We start from the raw sequence: 22,111 nt of genomic DNA on the forward strand, positions 1-22,111 counted from the left end.
CCCTGCACAGATGTAGCCCATGGCAGTTCAGTGTCCAAGTGGGTTACATAGTAATGTGAAGAGGGACTGCCTCTGACATAATCTGATTGGCCTGCTCTTTGATCACTTCCCCCTGAGCAGGGAGCATCCATACCAGGCCACAGTAGAGGACAATGTAGCCACTTTTGATGTGAACTGATAGACTAAGATCAGAAAGGAGAGGAGAACCTCCCCTATCAGTGGACTTGGGGAGTGGCATGCATGCAGAAAGGGGAGGGAGGGTGGGATCGGGAGGGGAGGAGGGAGGAGCTTATGGGGGAATACAAAATGAATAAAGTGTAATTAATAAAATAAAGAGAAAATTCTCAGGCCAAGTGTTAGGAATTCAGAGTTCTACATTTTTTGCTTAAGAAATCTGAGGGTCCTGCTCATAAGTTTGCTAGGAACAAGAACAACAGGTAGTTTCTTTTGTCTTGTTTTATTTTCTTCTAACACAGTGCAATTAACCTTCATTGTTCTTGAGTGTCACAAATTCTGTGCCAATAAAAACAATATTCACTTTCAAAAAAAAAGACTACATGCCACAAAATATGAAAATCTAAACAAAATGGACAATTTTCTTGATAGATTCCATTTAACAAAATTAAATCAAGATTGGGTAAATAGATTAAATTGTCCTATATGTCTCAAGGAAATAGAAGCAGTCTCAAAAGTCTCCCTTACAAAAACAACAACAACAACAACAACAAAACAGGGCTAGAGGGTTTCAGCGCAAAATTTTACAGACCTTCAAAAAGAGCTAACTCGAAGGGGCGGAGTCAAGACGGCGACTAGCACACACAGTTTCTGAGCGGTGGAATACCTAAACTTCTGAGTTGGTGAATGGAAGGACTTCTAACCCAGGAAAACAACGGTGAGGTTTTCTAAACAACAGGAAACATCACAGGAGGTGAAAACTTTGGTTTTGGGTCACCTGAGGAATTGTTTGGGGAAGGAGAGAAACGATCCTTTGATCTCATGGCACTCCCCTCCCCCTGACCTCCCTCCTCCTCAGCACAGCGGGCTGGTCTTTCTCAGCGCAGAACTGCCTGGGCTCTACAGCCTCTGAGGCTGAGCTCCAAGCATTTTAGCGCCAAAGGCCAGCAGTACTTGTCCTGGAGTCCCAGATTTGCGCGGCAGCTGCACCATCCTCCCAGGGCCCGAGTCTGCTAGGCACCATACTAGCTCCGTGGGATCGCCATCATTGATGGTACAGCCCACCAAATCCCACAGTGACAGAGAATACACTATATACTCACCTAAACCATGCAGAAACGTCATACAAGCTAGACACACCAGGCGCTGGGCCTCCCAAGCTTGGAGAGCACAACGAAGAGATCCCAGGACTTCCCAGAAAGCATTGGGATTAGCGACCCAGTCTCCAGTTACAGCGGGACTTTCTAACCTGGCGACGGAGCAGCACTGAGCTGGTGGGGCACAACAGCCCTTCAGTTTAAGACTAACCAGGGCCAAACCAGAGAACAGAGAACCTGCTTACCCCAATCCCTACTGACGTGACCACCCTGAAATCTCCAGCTGCAGCAAGATCTCAGAACCTGGCAGTGACAGCAGCACAGAACTGGCGGAGCACATCAAAGAAGCAGGGACAAACCAGAGAGCAGAGAGCCCAGATACCCCGATCTCTGCCAAGTGACCTGCCTGTAAGTAAGTGCACCCTTGAGAATCTGCAGATCTTCAGATCCTGGGTCCTTCTAAAACAGAAGCCAGGCATCGAACCCCCTCCCACCCACATACCCACTTTGGGAAACAGAGGGGCACTAGGGACATTGAAGTTCCTGCTCTGTGGGTCTAATTGAGGAGTTAAGGCAGTTAATGCCAGCAATTGTGCTGCAATCATCACTAGCGCCTGTGACATATACAGTGCAGAGCCCCTCCCACACACTCAAGGGTGCAATATTAGCCATCACTCTGTCCCTCGAGACACACGTCCATGCACACTTACACACACACACACACACACACACACACACACACACGCTTGCATTTGCCCCGTTTGTGCCTGCGTACTTTCCTCCCACAGGTACAGCTAGTCCTCAGCACACGCTGAGAGTTCTCAGCTTCCTGAAGAACTCTCCAAATGCCAGAGAGAGGCAGCACCAGTCTGATCTGCAGAATACAAAAACAAACAGGGAAGGTTTCAGATAAGCCAATGGCCAGGGGTAGGCGAAAGAACACTTCCAACATAAATCAGGACATCATGACTTCACCAGCAAACCCCAAAATCGACGGATACTCCAATTCATCAGAAGCACAAGAAAATGATCTTAAAGCCATGCTTGCCCAATTATTTGAGGCTTATAAGGAGGAAATGAACAAATCTTTCAAAGAGTTGGCCAGTCAATTGGAGGTAAAGAAAGAAGAAATAGACAAAATCCTTAAAGAAAGACAGGCAAACATAGCCAAACAAATAGATACACAAGTAGAGGAAAAATTAGTGGCATATAAAAAGGAAATGAACAAAGAAATAGAGGCCATCGTAGAAAGACAGGAATCTAAATTCAAACACATGAAAGAAATGGTGCAAGGCATGAAAACAGAATTAGAATCAATAAAGAAAACACAAAATGAGAAAACCCTTGAGTTGGAGAACTTGGAGAAAAGATTAGGAAACACAAAAGTAAGCATCACCAACAGAATACAAGAGATGGAAGAGAGAATCTCTGGAGCTGAAGACACACTTGCAGAAATGGATACTTCTCTCAAAGAAAAAGTAAAATCAGAAAAGTTCCAATCACAAAATATCCAAGAAATCAAGGATGCTATGAAAAGACAAAATCTAAGAATAATAGGATTTCATGAAAAAGAAGACTCCAGACTCCAAAGTCCAGAAAATATTTTCAAGAAAATCATAGAAGAAAATTTTCCCAACTTAAAGAAAGAGATATCCATAAATATACAAGAGGCCTACAGAACTCCAAATAGACTAGACCAGAAAAGAAACAAATCACGTCACATCATAGTCAAAACACTAAATCTACAGAACAAAGAAAAGATATTAAAAGCAGCAAGGGAAAAAGGCCAAGTAACATATGAAGGTAGACCTATCAGAATCACGCCGGACTTCTCATCAGAAACTATGAAAGCCAGAAGGGCCTGGGCAAGTATCATGGAGCCTCTAAGAGATCACAAATGTCAACCCAGACTACTATATCCTGCAAAGCTTTCAATCAACATAGATGGAGAAAACAAAATATTCCATGACAAAATTAAATTTATGCAATATCTACACAGCAAACCAACCCTACAGAAGATACTAGAAGGAAAACTCCAATCCAACGAAAACAAATTCACCCAAGAAAACAGGGCATACAGATAATATCCCAACAAAAATGAAAAGACAACGAGCAATGAAACAGGGTTAGATCACCGACTCCATTACAAAAGGAACTAACATGCATTGGTCACTATTATCTATCAATATCAATGGACTCAACTCACCAATAAAAAGACACAGGCTAACAGAATGGTTATGGAAACAAGATCCAACATTCTGTTGCATCCAAGAAACATACCTATGCAACAAAGATAAACACTACCTCAGAGTAAAAGGCTGGAAAACTGTTTTTCAAGCAAATGGTTCCAGTAAACAAGCTGGAGTAGCCATCCTAATATCTAATAAAATAGACTTTCTACCCAAGTTAATCAAGAGATAAGGAGGGCCACTATATTCTCATCAAAGGAAAAATACACCAAGAGGACTTCACAATCTTGAATATCTATGCCCCAAATACAAGAGCACCGACATTTGTAAATGAAACATTATTAAAGCTTAAATCATACATTGATCCTAATACCTTAATAGTGGGAGACTTCAACACTCCACTCTCACCAAGGGAGAGATCAACTAGACAGACACCAAATAGGGAAATAAAAGCACTCACAGAATCCCTAAATCAAATGGACCTAATAGACGTCTACAGATCATTTCACCCAAACTCAAAAGAATACACCTTCTTTTCAGCACCACATGGAACCTTTTCCAAAATAGACCACATAGTTGGCCACAAAGCAAGCCTCAACAGATACAAAAGGATTGAAATAATCCCTTGTATACTATCTGACCACCATGGACTAAAGCTCGACCTCAACAACAACAGAAACAACAAAAAGCCGACACGCACATGGAAACTGAACAACTTACTACTCAATGACAGCTGGGTTAAGGAAGAAATAAAGAAAGAAATTAAAGACTTCCTAGAATTCAATGAAAAGGAAGGCACAACATACCCAAATTTATGGGACACATTGAAAGCAGTGCTCAGAGGAAAATTTATAGCACTAAGTGCCTACAAGAAGAAATTCGTAACATCACATACAAACAACTTAATGGCCCAACTGAAAACCCTAGAAAAAAAAGAAGCAGATACACCCAAGAGGAGCAGACGGCTGGAAATAATCAAACTAAGGGCTGAAATCAATCAACTAGAAACAAATAAAACTATCCAAAGAATCAATGAAACAAAAAGCTGGTTCTTTGAGAAAATCAACAAGATAGACAAACCCTTAGCCAAACTAACTAAAAAGCAGAGAGAAACTATCCAGATCAGCAAAATCAGAAATGAAAATGGGGACATAACCACAGACATTGTGGAAATCCAAACAATTATTAGGTCATACTACAAAAGCCTATATGCCACAAAATTTGAGAATCTAAATGAAATGGATAATTTTCTTGAAAGATTCCATCTACCAAAACTAAGTCAAGATCAGGTAGAAAGACTGAATAGCCCTTTATCTCCCAAGGAAATCGAAGCAGTCATTAACAGTCTCCCCTCCAAAAAAAGCCCTGGACCAGATGGCTTCAGCGCAGAATTCTACAAGACCTTCAAAGAAGTGCTAACTCCAATTCTCCTCAAGCTATTCCACAAAATAGAAACAGAAGAAACACTACCAAACTCATCCTATGAAGCCACAGTCACCTTAATACCTAAACCACACAAAGACCCAACAAAAAAGAGAACTTTAGGCCTATCTCTCTTATGAACATTGACGCAAAAATACTCAATAAAATACTTGCAAACCGAATCCAAGAACACATCAAAGATATCATCCACCATGACCAAGTAGGCTTCATCCCAGGCATGCAAGGGTGGTTCAACATACGGAAATCCATCAATGTAATCCACTACATAAACAAACTGAAGGAGAAAAACCACATGATCATCTCCTTAGATGCCGAAAAAGCATTTGACAAAGTCCAACACCCATTCATGTTTAAAGTCTTGGAGAGATCAGGAATACAAGGCACATACCTAAACATAGTAAAGGCAATATATAGCAAGCCTATAGCTAACATCAAACTCAATGGAGAGAAACTTAAATCAATCCCACTGAAATCAGGGACAAGACAAGGCTGTCCATTGTCCCCATATCTCTTCAACATAGTACTTGAAGTCCTAGCCAGAGCAATAAGACAACTAAAGGAGATCAAGGGGATACAAATTGGAAAGGAAGAAGTCAAAGTGTCACTATTTGCAGATGATATGATAGTATACATGAGCGACCCAAAAATTCAACCAGAGAACTCCTTCAGCTGATAAACACCTTCAGCAAAGTGGCAGGATACAAAATCAACTCAAAAAAATCAGAAGCCCTCCTATATACCAAAGACAAAAAGGCTGAGAAAGAAATTAGGGAAACAACACCCTTCACAATAGCCACTAATAACATAAAGTACCTTGGTGTGACTCTAACCAAGCAAGTGAAAGACCTGTTTGAGAAAAACTTCAAGTCTCTGAAGAAAGAAATCGAAGAAGATATCAGAAGATGGAAAGATCTCCCGTGCTCATGGATTGGTAGGATTAACATTGTGAAAATGGCCATACTGCCAAAAGCAATCTATAGATTCAATGCAATTCCCATCAAAATACCAACTCAATTCTTTACAGACCTTGAAAAAAAGATTCTCAGCTTCATATGGAGAAACAAAAAACCCAGAATCTCCAAAACGATCCTGTACGACAACAGATCATCTGGAGGTATCTCCATTCCTCGTCTCAAGCTGTACTACAGGGCAACAGTAATAAAAACTGCATGGTATTGGCATAGAAACAGATAGGAGGATCAATGGAACTGCATAGAAGACCCAGAAATAAATCCACACACCTATGAATACTCGATATTGGACAAAGAAGCCAATTCCATTCAATGGAAAAAAGACAGCATCTTCAACAAATGGTGCTGGACCAACTGAATGTCTACATGCAGAAAAATGAAAATAGATCCATATTTATCACCCTGCACAAAACTAAAGTCAAAGTGGATCAAGGACCTCAACATAAAACCAGATACCCTAAATCAATTGGAAAAAAAGTGGGGAACAGCCTAGAACTCATTGGCACAGGAGACAACTTCCTGAACAGAACACCAACAGCACAGGCTCTAAGAGCAACAATCAATAAATGGGACCTCATGAAACTGAAAAGTTTCTGTAAAGCAAAGGATACCGTCATCAAAACAAAACGACTGCCTACAGATTGGGAAAGAATCTTCACTAACCCTTTATCTGACAGAGGACTAATATCCAGTATATACAAAGAAGTAAAGAAGCTGAAAAGCAGCAAACCAAGTAATCCAATTAAAAAATGGGGAACAGAGCTAAACAGAGAATTCTCGACAGAGGAATATCAAATGGCAGAAAAACACTTAAAGAAATGCTCATCCTCATTAGCCATCAGGGAAATGCAAATCAAAACGACCCTGAGATATCACCTTACACACATCAGAATGGCCAAGATGAAAAACTCAAATGATAACACATGCTGGAGAGGTTGTGGAGAAAGGGGAACCCTCCTCCACTGCTGGTGGGAATGTAAACTGGTACAACCACTCTGGAAAGCTATCTGGCGCTTTCTAAGACAAATCGGAATAGTGCTTCCTCAAAACCCAGCTATATCACTGCTAGGTATATACCCAAAGTTTGTTCAAGTACACAAAAGGGATACTTGCTCAACCATGTTTATAGCAGCTCTATTTGTAATAGCCAGAACCTGGAAACAACCCAGATGTCCATCAACGGAGGAATGGGTACAGAAATTGTGGTATTTTTACACAATGGAATACTACTCAGCAATCAAAAAGGAGGAAATCATGAAATTTGCAGGCAAATGGTGGGATCTAGAAAAGATCATTCTGAGTGAAATATCCCAGAAGGAGAAAGACAAACATGGGATATACTCACTTATATAGACCTATAAGATATGATAAACATAATGAAATCTATACACCTAAAAATAATCAATTGAGCGGACATGGGGTAAGATGATCAATCCTCGTTTAGAAGGACAGATGGGATGTGCATTGAACGTATGACAGGAGTCTACTGAGCGCATCTGAAAGACTCTAACTAGCAGTGTTTTCAAAGCAAAGACTCATGACCAAACCTTTGGCAGAGTACAGGGAATCATAAGAAAGAAGGGGAGTTAGTCTGATGGGGAAAGGATAGGAGCTCCACAAGGACCAAATATATCTGGGCACAGGGTCTTTTCTGAGACTGACATTCAACCAAGGACCATGTATGGATATGACCTAGAACCTCTGCTCAGATGTAGCCTGTGGTAGCTCAGTAACCAATTGGTTTCCTAAAGTGAGGGGAACAAGGACTATTTCTAACAGGAACTCAATGACTGGCTCATTGGTCTCCCCACCCCCGAAGGGAGGAGCAGTCCTGTTAGGCCACAGAGGAGGGCTTTGCAGCCAGTCCTGAAGATGCCTGATAAAACAGGATCAGATGAATGGGGAGGAGGTCCCCCCTATCAGTGGACTTGGAAAGGGGCACGGTGGAGATGAGGGAGGGAGGGAGGGACTGGGAGGGAATGAGAGATCGGGACATGGCCTGGATACAGAGTTAATAAAATGTAACTGATAAAAAAATAATAATAAAATAAAAACAATGAAAAAAATAAAAAAGAAAAAATAAATAAATATAAAATATTAATTAATAATAATTTAAAATAAAAAATTACTATTAAATTAACATCAACAAATTTGTAAGAAATAAGTAATTATTTATTAATATGCATTACTAATAAATATAATTATTAATAAATAATCGTTTTTTTTTTTTTCAATGCAGTTTATTCAGGAACATTGAACAATGCTCGGACCCCGGGGAAAGCCAGCCCACAGCTTAAATAGCCTCTGGGTAGCCAACCCAGGCGTGCCACGGGGGCAATGCAGATAGGTCCACATACATGGAAGCAAGCCAGATCCTCGGCCTTAGCCAAATGTGGAGTTGTTTGTGACAGAGAGCACTCACCATCGGGAAGGTGGAAGGCGGAAACCAGCTCCATCTTTAAGGCATAGCATTCCGCAGCTCTCTACAGTTCCCCCTTTTTGTTTTAGACGCATCAGGCAAGAGTAGAGGTCTGATCTCTGATATTAGAAATAAATTGGGACTTTGTACAGATGTTCATTTAGGTGTCATCCACCCAAAGAGCATCAGACCCGTCCGATACCTTTTTCTCAGAGGCGGGACCTGGGGCATCAACCCGCATGCAATCAGACATGCTCTTCTCTGGGTCGAAAGCAGCTGACCCTGAGTGCAGTGCTTAGCCTCGCATCCTGAGCGTATCATTTTAGCTTCTTATGGTATCCAACCATGCTTGGGGACAATGTCCTGCTTCAATGGCTGTAAAGGCCTGAATGATCATGGCTGCATCACACTGTTGTGAGACTCTAATCTTGCATATATACCACAGGCAAACCAAGGAGACCAACACCAGAAGGCCTGCTAACACTCCCATGCCCGCCCATTCCTTCAGATGATTCATGGCTGCAGCAATCCATGGTGATAATCCTGTGGCTAGTCCTGCGTCCACTCCGGTAGAATTTACTGTGACAATGGCCACTCTCAGCTGCTCCATCGTAGTATCGAATTCTCCAGTCCAATTACCTAAAATATAGCTCGACAATTGTTTAGACAGATTTGCAGCACAGGAAAAATTCTCATGTTGTATGCTAGTGACACAAAGTCCAGAATACTTTCATTGACAGCCAGGTTGAGCGATTTGCCATAGGGTATCAATTTGCTCCTGCAAGAGGTCAATCCTCTGATTGAACACCATCAAGCTTCCTTTAAGTTGAGCATTAATTCCTTTATGTACAACTAAGGCATGAGCTACATTGGCTAAATGATTATTCAGGGTCTGAGCAGTCTGCCCAGTATGACTCATGGCTAATGCCCTGGTGGTAGCTACCATAATCGTTTATTTTTATTAATAATTATTTTCATTGGCGATCTTATTAATAATTAATTTTTATTTTATTATTTATTGATAACATATATTTATATTATATATAAATATATAATATAAATATATAATATAAATATATATTTATATTAATGCATATTAACATTTTTATTAATAATTATTTATTTTTACTAGTAACAGTTATCAACATTTTTAAAAATTAATTATTTATTTTATTATTTATTCATAACATATATTTATATATAAATATATAATATAAATACATATAAATATGCATTATATTAATGCTTATTAACATTCTTATTAATAATTATTTATTTTATTAATCACTTTAATCAATATTTATCAATAATTAATTATTTATTTTATTGTCCATTAATAATATATCAATAAATATAATTATTAATGACTAAATAATACTAATAATTAATTATTTATTAATATGTTGTCAGTGAAGATAATTATTAATAAATAATTGATGAAATATTGATAGTAAAATAATATTAAAATAATATTAATATTAATATTCCTCCATTGCTGGTGGGAGTGTAAACTTGTACATTCATTTTGGAAAGTAATCTGGAGGTTTCTCAAAAAATCATGAATAGCTCTATCTCAAGATCCAGGTATACCACTCCTAGGTAGATACCCAAAACATGCTCTACCATTCAATCAGGACATCTGTTCAACTATCATCATAGCAGATTTATTCTTAATAGCCAGAATCTGGAGACAACCCAGATATCTCTCAAGTGAAGAATGGATAAAGAAACTGTGGTACATTTACACAATAGAATACTGTTTGGCTATTAAAAACAAGGGTATTATGGAATTTGCAGGCAAAATGTAGAACTAGAAAAGGTCACCCTGAGTGAAGTAACTGAGAAGCAGAAAGACACTCATGGTGTGTACTCAATTATAAGTGGATATTAACCATATAGTACAGCATAACCATACCACAATTCACAGACCCAAAGGAGATAAGTAACAGGGAGGACCCAAAGAAGGGTGCTTAAATCACACTCAGAAGGAAATAGAAGAGATATCAGAAGTGGTTAAAGAAAAGGAACAAGGTAGGAGAGGGAGCATAGAGAGAAATGAAAGCGGAGATCAGACCTTGGGAGAGCAGAAGCAGGAGGACAGAGAGAAAATAAACAGAGTAGGGACATCTCTTTGACAAGCAGGAGACCTATGACAACCTAGTGGCTTCTGGGAGGATATGGGGATGATCTGGCTGAGACACCTAGTAGCAGGAGTTATGGAGACTGAAGAGGACATCCTCTTACTAGATAGGACCCCTTGTTGAAAGGGGAACACCAAGTAACCCACAAAAACATTGACTCCAAATTTACTCTATCTACAAGATGTGCATGGATAAAGATAGAGCAGAGATTGAGGGAATCTACAACCAATGCCTGACACTATCAATGATACTTTGCTGTGATCACAAATAAATGCCCAGTATAGCTGTCTCTGAGAGTCTCCATCCAGCAGCAGATAGAAACAGATGCTGAGACTCACAGCCAAACCCTGGGTAAGGCATAGGGAGTCTTGTGGAAAAGTGGGGTCTTTGTGTGTAGAGATAGAAGTATCTGGAGTGGACAGGAACTCCACAAGAAGACCAAGAGAGCCAGCTAAACAGAGTCGAGAGCATCTTGTGGAGACTGAAGCACCAATGAAAGACCATGCATAACTAGGCACCCTATACAAATATAGGCACATGTCTCTAATCTCAGCACTTAGAAGGGAGACTCTGACTGATCTCCAAACTCAAAGAAAGCCTAGTCTACATAGTGAGTTTCAGGATAGCCAGGGCTACATGAAGAGACCTTTGTTGTGGTTAGTCTAAAAATATTTATTAACCCACTATCACAGTCAATAAAAGACACAGACAACTGATAGATTTTAGAATAGCCTTATATCACCTGGGGCAAAGTAGATAGTAACCTTCTAAACAACCTTTACTTCCAAGCCCCAACCCAGGCTGCCTTCCACCCATAATTCCATAAACACTTGCATATTCTCTCATATGTATAATTTCCTCCATCCATACCAACATATGCTTCTTTCAAGCTAAGCTGTGATAGCTCTCTGCTTTCTTCCTGTACCTCTTCCAGTACCTGTCTTTCTACCCAACATTCTTCTGTGCCCAAAGCCCAAGAACCATAGACCCATCTACCTCTTTCTGCCCTGCCCGGGTATAGGTATACTAATCATCTAGTAATAGATAATTGAAAAATATTCCTTCACATCCCATGGTTACAGGAGATAGTTAAACATCATAACAATATCCATGGCATGGCAGTAACCAGATCTCAAGGCACTGAAATAGCATTTGAATACATAACACATGACTAGTCCTCAACAGACACTGGAGAGAGAGAGAGAGAGAGAGAGAGAGAGAGAGAGAGAGAGAGAGAGAGAAGTTATTAGGTCAGAGAAAAATGAAAAATCACTATCAATTGCCAACAAGCAATAATATTGCAAGGAGAAGTTCATACAGGGCCATTGGACAGACAGAAAAGCCTGCAGTTTGCATTGAATGATATGGTCTTTATGGTCTATATCAACTTAGTAGAGCCCTTTGTTCAGACCTGTGGTTCCTAAGAATGGATAAGAAGAGATGAAGAGGCAGGTAGAGCCAGAGCCTCTTCCCACATGTTTGTGTCTCACAGCATGATGACATTTGCTCCAAGGCTCTCACTAAACTTCCAGCATCAATGACAGAAAACAACTGCTGCTACTCTCTTGGCTGCTTTATAGAAATAACCATTAATGCCAGAGATTCGAGGAAGAAAGTTGTGGTTTTTAAATACATTGTCTCCCCAAAGTCAGTTTAATTCAACAGGACACAATGATGCACAGTCATAAAAATCCTAGCTGATGCTGATGAGATTGTTCAGCAGATAAAAAGGACTTGTACCAAGTCAGATGGATTGAGTTAAATCACCTGAAGGTACAAAACTTACTTCCACAATTATCATCTGACCTACATATGTGCCCAATGGCATATGTCCCCCTTGGTTTGAAGTAAAATATAAACAATCACAACAAAGTCTCTAACATGGTCTTTGAAAGCAATAATGGGATGACACAGCTAAGGCCTTGGCAAATGATTTATGCTCTAACATTAAAAACTAAAACTTCTGCACATGTAAAGTCAACAATAAAGTGAAAGTGTGGGCTTCTAAAGAGAAGTGAGTGGATGTGGCAAGGAGATAGTATTACAAATTTTCAGAGCACTGAATGTATTTCATGTAATGAAAATTCATTACATTCAGAAAATGTAATGAAGTTTCAGAAGAGGTTAGGACACTGGATAAAACACCAAAACCCATTAAAAACAGTGTGCAATGTTCTCAAGTTAATTAGAACTATAAGCAGTGACATTTAATGACTGACATGTGAAAGTACCTTCACAAAAGAGATGCCCATTACTACAGTTCTGGGCTGGTATTGTCCTTGCATAAGTAGGGCACCTTCTCCTAAAAAGAGTTGACTTGATGGAACTTTCCAGAATACTCACCCCCATATTTTTCCATACTTTTTATAGCATTCTGCATCATATTTCCAAATACCCTGGAAAGACAAACAGTATGAAATCCATTATTGTCCTGTATGCACTGACTCTTGTGCAGCCAGAGCACAAAAACCTCAAATCCCATGAAATCAGGTTTATTGTCTCTGACAGAGAAAAGTTCTTCTTCAGAGATGATTGAAGTATCACCAGCAAGATGTCTCAGTGGGAAAACACAGTGATAGAGCAGCACATCTTTCTGCAGCCTCTGCATGCACACTCATAGACACAATTACCTACACAGACACAAGATACATACAATACACACATGGACATAAATTTGATGGTGATGATGATGAAAATGATAATGAAATTGTTTAAAGAATGTACAAGATAAGCATAGAACCTTAAGAAGAAACCTGAGCCAACAGCAACACACGCTTTGCCACATGTCCTTTTGATGTGAGTTCAGGAACATCTATCTGGGACAATGACCATGGAGCAGGTAAGTCACAAATTATCCACCTAGAATTAAAGTCTACATGGTATATACTCACTTATAAGTGCATATTACACATATAATGTAGGATAATCATACTAAAGTCTGTACAACTAAGGAAGCTAATCAAGGAGGACGACCCTGTATATGATGCTCAATTTTCATTCAGAAAGGCAAATAGGATAGACAATAGAAGATGGGGAAACAGGGAATATGACAGGAGTCTACCACAGAGGGCCTCTGAGATACTCTACCCAGCAGGGTATCAAAGCATATGCTGAGAATCATAGCCAAATTTTGGTCAGAGTTCAGGGAATCTTAGGAAAGAAGGGGGAGATACAAAGACATGGAGGGGCCAGGAGCTCCACAAGGAGAGCAACAGAACCAAAAAATGTGGGGTCTTTTGTGAGACTGGTACTCCAAACAAGGACAATGCATGGACATAACCTAGAACCCCTGTGCAGATGTAGCCCATGCCAGCTCAGTGTCCTAGAGGGTTCCCAGTAATAAGAAGAGAGAGTGTCTCTGACATGAACTCATGGGCTGGCTCTTTGATCACCTTCTCCTGAGGGGGAGGCAGCTTATGAGGCCACAGAAGAAGACAATGAAGCCAGTCCTGATGAGACCTGATAGAATAGGGTCAGATGGAAAGAGAGGAGGACCTCCCCTATTATTGGACTGGGATAGGGGCATAGGAGAAAAGAGGGAGGGAGGGTGGGATTGGGAGGAAATGGGAGAGGGGGCTACAGCTGGGATATAAAGTGAATAAACTGCAATTATTAAAAATAAATTAAAAATTAATAAAAGTCTGCATGGAACATTGAATTTTCATTAATTTCCCAGTAATTTTGTTTAATCATTCTTTCTCTAGTGGTTTTGCCTTTAATGAATCTTTAAAAGGAATAGGAGAAAAAGATTTCACTTTATAGTTAAGTATTTGAGGTGACTGACAGCCATCATCCTGTCTCAGATATTCGCAACTCAGACTCATGCATAGGATTCTGCCGTTAAAGAAAGAGAACCAAGAAAATTTGAACACAGGGAACTTCCCAGAGACGCATACTCCAACCAAGGACTATTCATGGAGATAACCTAGAACCCCTGCACAGATGTAGCCCATGGCAGTTCAGTGTCCAAGTGGGTTACATAGTAATGGGAAGAGGGACTGCCTCTGACATAATCTGATTGGCCTGCTCTTTGATCACCTCCCCCTGAAGGGAACTGATAGACTAAGATCAGAAAGGAGAGGAGACCCTCCCCTATTAGTGGACTTGGGGAGTGGCATACATGCAGAAAGAGGAGGGAGGGTGGGATCGGGAGGGGAGGAGGGAGGGGCCTATGGGGGGATACAAAATGAATAAAGTGTAATTAATAAAAAATTTTAAAAAAGAAAGAAAAGCAGCTGTAGTTATATTTCACAGGCAGGGCACGTTGCCTAGCGCACTTAAGATCCTGGATATCATTCTCAGGACTGCAAAAACAAAACAGAAGCTAAAATTTTGTCATTGGAAGCTGGAGATATGGCTCAGCAGTTAAAAGCAGTTAAAAGAGGGTCTGTGTTCCCAGTACTGATTTCCATATTCTTACATGCATCTCTAACTCTGGCTCCAGGGAACAAAGCACCCTTTTCTGTCTCCTGTAAGTACTACACTCACATGCACAAACCTGCACACAGCCAAACACAGATCACAGATACACACAAAAAAAAATCTTCTTACTATATGAAGCAATCATTACCCAGAACCCATAGTGAAGCAAAATATTCTAGTTACTTTGGTTCTCAAGAAGATCCCAAGCATGCCATGAATAGTAAATGCTGGGGCTAGAACCATAGAAATAAGTTCAGAGGTTCAATGACTATGCAGAAAACTCCAGTATATGAAAACTTCCCCAAAATTGTGTATATTGGCCTGTTATAAGTGGATGCTTCAGAAATAGTCAACCAAAAGAAAAAAATGTTGAACATAAGCCCTGGTACAAAGAGAAGATTTTAAATCTAGTGCATACTTCAGTGTCCTAGAAGTTGGAAACCCCTTCAAGATTTTTTCCAAATAAGTGCACCAGTACCTTCTCAGAATCTACACTGCGTAAGAAACAAACTCTTCTTTGATTGTTCACAAAGTCAGAATATCAAGACTGAATGAGCTGGAGATCTTGGCACTTCTTATGTAGAAGTTTCAGGTTGAAAATTTAGCTGTGTCATGTGATGTTTTGCTACAGGCTGTCTTGTGAGAGGGCATGTGATGTCTTGCTACAAGCTGTTTCATGCAAGGAGGATGACTGTCCACCTGAAAACACCTGTGTGTGAACTCTGAGGAGAGGAGATATATAAAAGCCCACAGACATCGAGATAACATTCTTTGGATCTACATCACTTCGCTGGTCTTCTGTCTTCAACACTTGACTTTCCAGAGACAAACATTCCAGAGAACTTCCTGGGGAAATCCAAATGAGGCTTGCAGCTCTCACTGACTTGCTATGATCTTCTGAATCATGCTGATCTGTGTTGTAGTTTGGTGTTGGCCTTTGGACTGGACTGCTGGTTTCAGGTCAATGAAGAGTGGACTTGCTCCAAGGAAATACTTCTAAAATATCTACAACCCCTTATTACTAATAACCTTCTTTTCTTTTCCTACCTCTGGATAGTGGGTGGAAGAGAGCCAAAAGTGTTGAAGAACCTTAAATAAAGTAGGTTTGTTGAAAATTCTAAGCCTAAACACTTCACTTACTGTGAATTTGAGTCTCAATAAACTGACAATAGGGCCAGAGAGATGGCTCCAAATGAGAAGCACTTGACACCAAGCCTGATAACCTGAGTTCTGTCTCTAGGACTAAGATGCCTGTACACACAGTATAATAACTGTTCTCTCTCTCTCTCTCTCTCTCTCTCTCTCTCTCTCTCTCTCTCTCTCTCTCTCTCACACACACACACACACACACACACACACACACTCACATTGTTAATTTGGCAATAGAGCCCTAGGAGACACACAGAAATTCTCTAGAACTATGAGAACACACAGTATGAAGGCCTGAAGTCTCAAAGTTTTCTCTCAAAGAGCACTTATTAGAATGAGCCATAATTGGCAATCAAGAGAAACCATATGAAAAGCTCAATCAATATCCACCTTGTAGTAATTCAGTACAGTTCCTAAAAAGGGCAGAGGTGTGGGCCCAGGAATTCCCTGTTTCTTAAAAACTCCATGTGTATGAGTCCCAAACCTATAAGGAGAAAGAGAGAGCCTTGTGACCACACACAAGAGAAACATGACCATAACCAAAACAATAAAACAAATCAACAACATGGCTGCCCCTCCAGTTTGCAGAGAGTTTAGGGAATGGTGAAGGAACCTGTGTGCATGGCATCACCCTGTTCATTTCTGTGCCTACTGAGTTCTGGTGGATCTAGGGTTAACACAAAAGTCAATCAGGCCTTATCAGGTGTAAACCTTATCAGTAAACCTCACCAAGAGGGAATAGAAGAAGGGTAGAGGTACCCAGAATATCTGCATAACATCAGTATGAACTTTGAGATTTAGTATCACTGGAGCTATTGTTCAGTAGTAAAGGTATTGCCTACTAGATATAGGCTCTGGCTTGATTCCCCATACCACCAAAAAAAATAAAATAAAATGCAAAATTAATTCCGTTGTCATTTCATTTGGGACCTTCAAGATGACACCACAGGGAGAGACACTGGCTGCCAGTAATGATAATCTGAGTTGGATCTCCAGGATGCACACAACATGAGGGAACTGAGTCTGCAAAGTTGTCCTCTGAACTACACACACACACACACACACACACACACACACACACACACACAGTGATAGTGATGCCCCTAACCAAAATGAATAAAAACAGAAAATTTTATAATGTTTATACAAGAGTTCATTTCAAATTTTGCTATTACTTTTTAAATTTTTATTCTAGTGCCTGTGGAGGGTGTTGGATACCCTGGAACTACAGTTACTGGTGACAGCCAGCTCCTTGTTAATGTTCAGACCGGGGTCCTTTAAAACAGCAGCAAGTACTCTTAGTCACTGAGTCATTGTCTTTCTAGCCCCAGCTTCCAAAACCAGTTGTGACCTTCCAGACAATAGGTATGAGTATTACCCCAATCACTAGAACATGGTCTGGGGAGGAACTTTGGAGGTTACTCACCAGTAGAGGAGCATGAGACTGATTGCCAGGAGGACCCAGATTTCCGGGGAGAAAACTGAAATCAGATCCATCTTTGCTTATCTGTCAGCAAATTACTCCTATGTGTTCTCCCTCCTGCTGTGCATGCTACCCTTTGCAGGGCTTCCCTTCTGCCCAACTGTGCTGCAGTGAGCACAGCCTGCAATGTTATATAATGGGAAGATGGGTGGGGCAGAGCTCCAACCAGTAGATGGCTCAGCTCTGTTTCATCTGGACTTTGGTATCCTCTCCAACTTGACTGTTTGTAAAAGTTTATTCACAGCCTATAAACTCCTTTGAGTTCATATTCTGTGCAGCAATCAATAAACAACTGTGCCATGTGAGACCAAAAGCTCTTCCTTTCTATCAAAAATTCAACCAAATTTATTGATGTGAAATGCCTTTTCACCAAGGCTGTCCTCATCCAAGAATACCTGAAATAAAGCCAAAGTTGTATCAACCACAGATCTTTGCAGAATGTCTTTGTCTACCCATGACAGATACTTTGTCATTTATCAAAACTTAACTCAGGAAAATGTGGCAATCTGTCTGAGTCTGCCTGGACCTGGACCCCTAACAATAAAATAACTCCCACATATGGTCATCTCCTTCACTCTAGACCACAGTGAGGGTCTTCTTGTACATCTCCTTTCACAGACTGTGAGAATACTCTGGATGTGATCACCACTATACAGTAGCGTAGTCATTCAGACACACTAGTCAAGTGGGGTCAGGTCTCATGGATGAGTAAGTGAGGACAATTCAGTGTGGGTCATGATTTATGGATGTTAGAAATGAGATTCAAGGCTGCAAGTGAGTCCTGACAACTACGGGTCACAACAGAAGACTTACCAAAAGCTAATATGAACCATTATAAACCATTCTGTTCAGTTGCTAATATATTGTAGAGAAGGTGTTTTTTTTTTTTTTTTTTTTTTTTTAGTGATGAAATGTTCTGAAAGTGACCAACTGCGTACCTTATTTAGCTGAATCAATGCTTCATATTGAAAAATATATGTTTGAAACCAGAAAGCTATTGCGGTTTGGCCTAAAATCTGAGCAGTTTCCAGGAAATCTTTGTTGGCATACTGGGTAAAACAACTAGATGAAACAGAAATTAATCTCTCATAACCTGGGCAGATAGTTTTGAAGATACACACATATCAGTCTCTTAAACAGTTCAGAGCATACCTCTCTGACATGATAACTTTGTTTCTTGGGGAAAATGGTATTGACTGTTGTTATCAGAAGTAACTTTTCATGAAGCAACTACTAAGAATTAGTTCACATGTTCTAGAGAAATAAAGACAGAACATTTCCTGAAACCATTAGTCTACCATGGGAATCATAATAGTCATTTTAAATACCTTTACAGTTGAGCCTGGAATAGAGAACTTTCACTGGGCACAAAATTATCCTTTTCTTTCCTGGTACTAACCAAAAATGGCTTCAGCAGTTTGTAGACAAACCACTGAAGTGTAAACATTCTGTAGTAGTCGGGGGAGAAACCACTGTGATGTCAACATTCCAAGGCTCAGGCCATAAATGACAAAGTCACACGTGTATTTTATTTCCTTAACACTTTTAAATTTAACAAGTTCTTTTGAACAATTTTTGCACTAAAAGTGTTTTATTAAATTTACATATTTACAATAGCATTTACATATATATGATAGCTATATAATATGATACAGTGAACAGTAAGACATTCCCGCTACTATAAGGATCCTTTATATTATTCTTCAATAGATACACCATCTGACATCCCATTTTGAGCACTGTTTTAATGGCACTATAGTATTTTCCAATTCTTCTTTTTTTGTTGTCTTGTTTGGTTTCTTTGCTCATTTTGTTTTTAAGATATATATTCAGGAATATATTGAATATTCAGCATATTTTACTTTTTCTAATAAATATAACTGAAGATTAGCTTAATATTTCATATTGTTGCATAGTATTTGAGGTTCAGACATAAGAGTTACTTGTGTAAGGACGTATATGTGTATCAACTATGGTGCTTTTTTTAAAACCATTTTACTAATAATAGATATATGGTTGCTTCAAATTTGGAAATACAATGGTTAAAATCATTTGTAATAAGAATTTTTAAAGGGCATGAGAATGTAATTTTTAACTATATAACAATGAAGATGATGATTGGTTTACATATGATAATAATCTTTCTCTTTAGTGTCCTGAACTGTGGGACTTCAACAGCTTCCTAAAGGGAGGGTGGGGGTGGAAAGAATGAAGTAAGACAAAGAGACACAAAGAATGAGGCTAAGCCTGTTTGTCTGATCAAAGCCTTGTTTATTTGAAAATTTTACACAACTATGTAGGGAGAAGGCAGGAATGAGGGAAGGCTAATTTACTGCTGCAGAAGATAGCAAGAGTGCTTTATGGTTTGAGATACCTCCTGCAAGATACCTCAAGAATGTCTCCTTAATATATCTCAAGGATGCTCCAAGACTAACGAGCAGGTGTTCTTACATAAATCTATCACCCATGACCTAGGGTCCTAGTGCAGCTGTTGGTAACTTTTCTACTAAATGGCATTGGTTCCACTAAATGGCTTTGGCTCACTAATTGGCTTTGGCTTCAGTAAATAGCTTTGGCTCCTGGCATCTTCTAGCCTTCTTAAACAGTTTAAGAGGCTAGCAGGTAGATTTTGAACATGAGGTCTTTTGCAGACGGTGGGCATTAACCAGAGGGGGGAAGTAGTGACCTGATCCTCCCAAGGCGTTTTGCAGCCTTTTCGGGTGTCTCTTTGGGGAGGAGAGGAAGACCTCATCAACACCTGAGGGCATCCCCAGCAGGTTGTGGTTAGGGGTAATCAGACACCAACCTCTATGCAATCAGGTTTGCTTCTCAGGGGACTCAGAAGGGGGCAGTTGGACCCTCCCCCTGCAGTACTTTGTCTTGCACCCCTTATAGGTACCTAGGCTACATCAGGCAAGCATTTATCTGAGTATGCTGTTCTCATGAGAGCCAAATGCAAGTAGTCAAGACCCATGTGATAGACTGTCAGCAATCTTCCTTGGGCTCAGCTAAGCCTCTGTCAGCCAAATCAAGTCGGTGATAATGAACTTGTGTAGGTTTAGATGCCAAGGAGTCAATTTGCTGTTTTACAAAGCTAGTAAGTCTTTTAATGGCCCATGGGTCGAAAGATATGAGGAGAAGGAAACTCACCATGGGTCCCAAAATTGAAGGAAGGAAGGTGGTAAGCCAGGGAAAGGTTGAAAACCAATTATAAAGCCAACTCTCCTCTTGTTCTCTCTGTCTCTTTCTCTCTTCTAGGTCTTCCCTAACCTTATCCATGCTGTCCCTTACAATCCCAGTATAATCTGTGTAAAAGCAGCACTCTTCCTTCAGTGAAGCACAGCGTCCCCCTTGCTGAAGGAAAAGCAAGTCTAGCCCTCTTCTATTTTGTAGGACAACTTCAGACAGTGAGACGAGGGATTTCTCCAAGTTGGTGATGCCAATCTCCAGTCTCTCAACATCCTTGCCAATTGTACAGCAAAGGTCAGAGTAATGCTTGTTGGAGAGAACGAGAGAGGTTATACCCGTCCCAGCACCCACAGCTCCGAGGCCAAGGAGGGCAGTTAGTGTAATAGCTGTTATGGCCTCTCTTTTTGTTCTAAGCAATGCATGGTCATTAATGGGGTCCCAAAACTGAGCAAAATCTTCCCCAGAATAATAAGTCAGGCAGGGAATTAATTAGACAAGGACACAGATGGTAGTAAGATTGCTTTTGAGGGGTGGGGTGTGTATACAGGGAATAAGGCCATCACTGCAAGTCCACCAGCTGTTGTTGCCTGGGAGGATATAATTGGGAAAGGGGTTTGATGGTGTAATGGTTACATTACAAAGATGTCTGTGTTTCTGAAGAATACTATTGCCTATGCATAACTCAAGGCCAGAAACAGAAATCAACGTCAATCTAGCCTCAGCCTGTTGTGACCATCTGCATTTAGAATGGTCAGAGGAGTAGAAGATTTCCTCAGTGACAGCAATGCCTTCATAAAAGGGTGGGGCAGAATCATACCAAAGCCAACAGGACTCAGTAAGTTCAGGGTGTGTATGATTCAGGGCTAAAAAGGTATGATTAACAAGGTCTACATTAATATGGCGTGTATCAATCCCATCTTCAATCAAGGAGGGGATAGGCTTATCAGCAAAGGAAGGAGTCGGGGAGGCGGGGACATTTTGCTTAGGCTCTGTCCGTGCAGGAAAATTATTTTTCTTGGGTTCTATCTGTGCGGGGGGGGCAAGGACAGGATTGGGTCCAATAGCTACGGGTGGAATAGCTGATTCTTTCCTTAGGGTGAGGTAAATGATAACTCCTGGACTGTTCACACCTACCTGCATGCTCACACCTCCTACCACACTCACACCTTTTACCACACTCACACCTACCTGCACGCTCACAACTCATACCAGGCTCACACCTCTTACCACGCACACACCTCCTACCATGCTCAAATCTCCCTGCACGCTCACACTTCCCTGCACACTCACACCTCCCTGCATGCTCCTCACAGTTCCCTGCATGCTCACACCTCCCTGCATGCTCCTCACACTTCCCTGCAGGCTCACACCTCCTACCACACTCACACCTACAAGCACGCTCACACCTCCCTGCATGCTCCTCACAGTTCCCTG

The 22,111-nt window shown here is 40.5% G+C and overlaps 2 protein-coding genes across 4 annotated transcripts in view; one reads left to right on the forward strand and one right to left on the reverse strand.

Moving 5' to 3' along the window:
• The window catches only part of LOC132651109 (zinc finger protein 883-like), a gene marked incomplete at its 3' end in the record, with an annotated part of 226,482 nt that overhangs the window by 109,389 nt on the left and 94,982 nt on the right, over window positions 1–22,111 (forward strand). The window lies entirely within an intron of this gene.
• LOC132651136 (cytochrome P450 3A1-like) lies at window positions 8,099–17,608 on the reverse strand. Of its 3 annotated transcripts, none has more exons than XR_009588997.1 (4): window positions 17,432–17,608; window positions 16,396–16,489; window positions 12,778–12,830; window positions 8,099–8,932 (listed from the first exon to the last, which is right to left on the reverse strand). XR_009588997.1 is itself a non-coding variant. In XM_060376416.1 (4 exons), exons 1-4 carry the CDS (start codon window positions 17,500–17,502, stop codon window positions 8,616–8,618), a joined length of 546 nt encoding a protein of 181 aa, XP_060232399.1. In that variant the 5' UTR covers window positions 17,503–17,608; the 3' UTR covers window positions 8,099–8,615. The 3 variants fall into 3 exon arrangements, 2 of the variants coding, with proteins under 2 accessions (XP_060232399.1, XP_060232400.1); XM_060376416.1 differs by having other exon boundaries at window positions 8,099–8,943; XM_060376417.1 differs by lacking the exon at window positions 16,396–16,489.

The sequence above is a fragment of the Meriones unguiculatus genome (genome assembly GCF_030254825.1).
Source record: "Meriones unguiculatus strain TT.TT164.6M chromosome 13 unlocalized genomic scaffold, Bangor_MerUng_6.1 Chr13_unordered_Scaffold_40, whole genome shotgun sequence".
Classification (NCBI taxonomy): Eukaryota; Metazoa; Chordata; class Mammalia; order Rodentia; family Muridae; genus Meriones; species Meriones unguiculatus.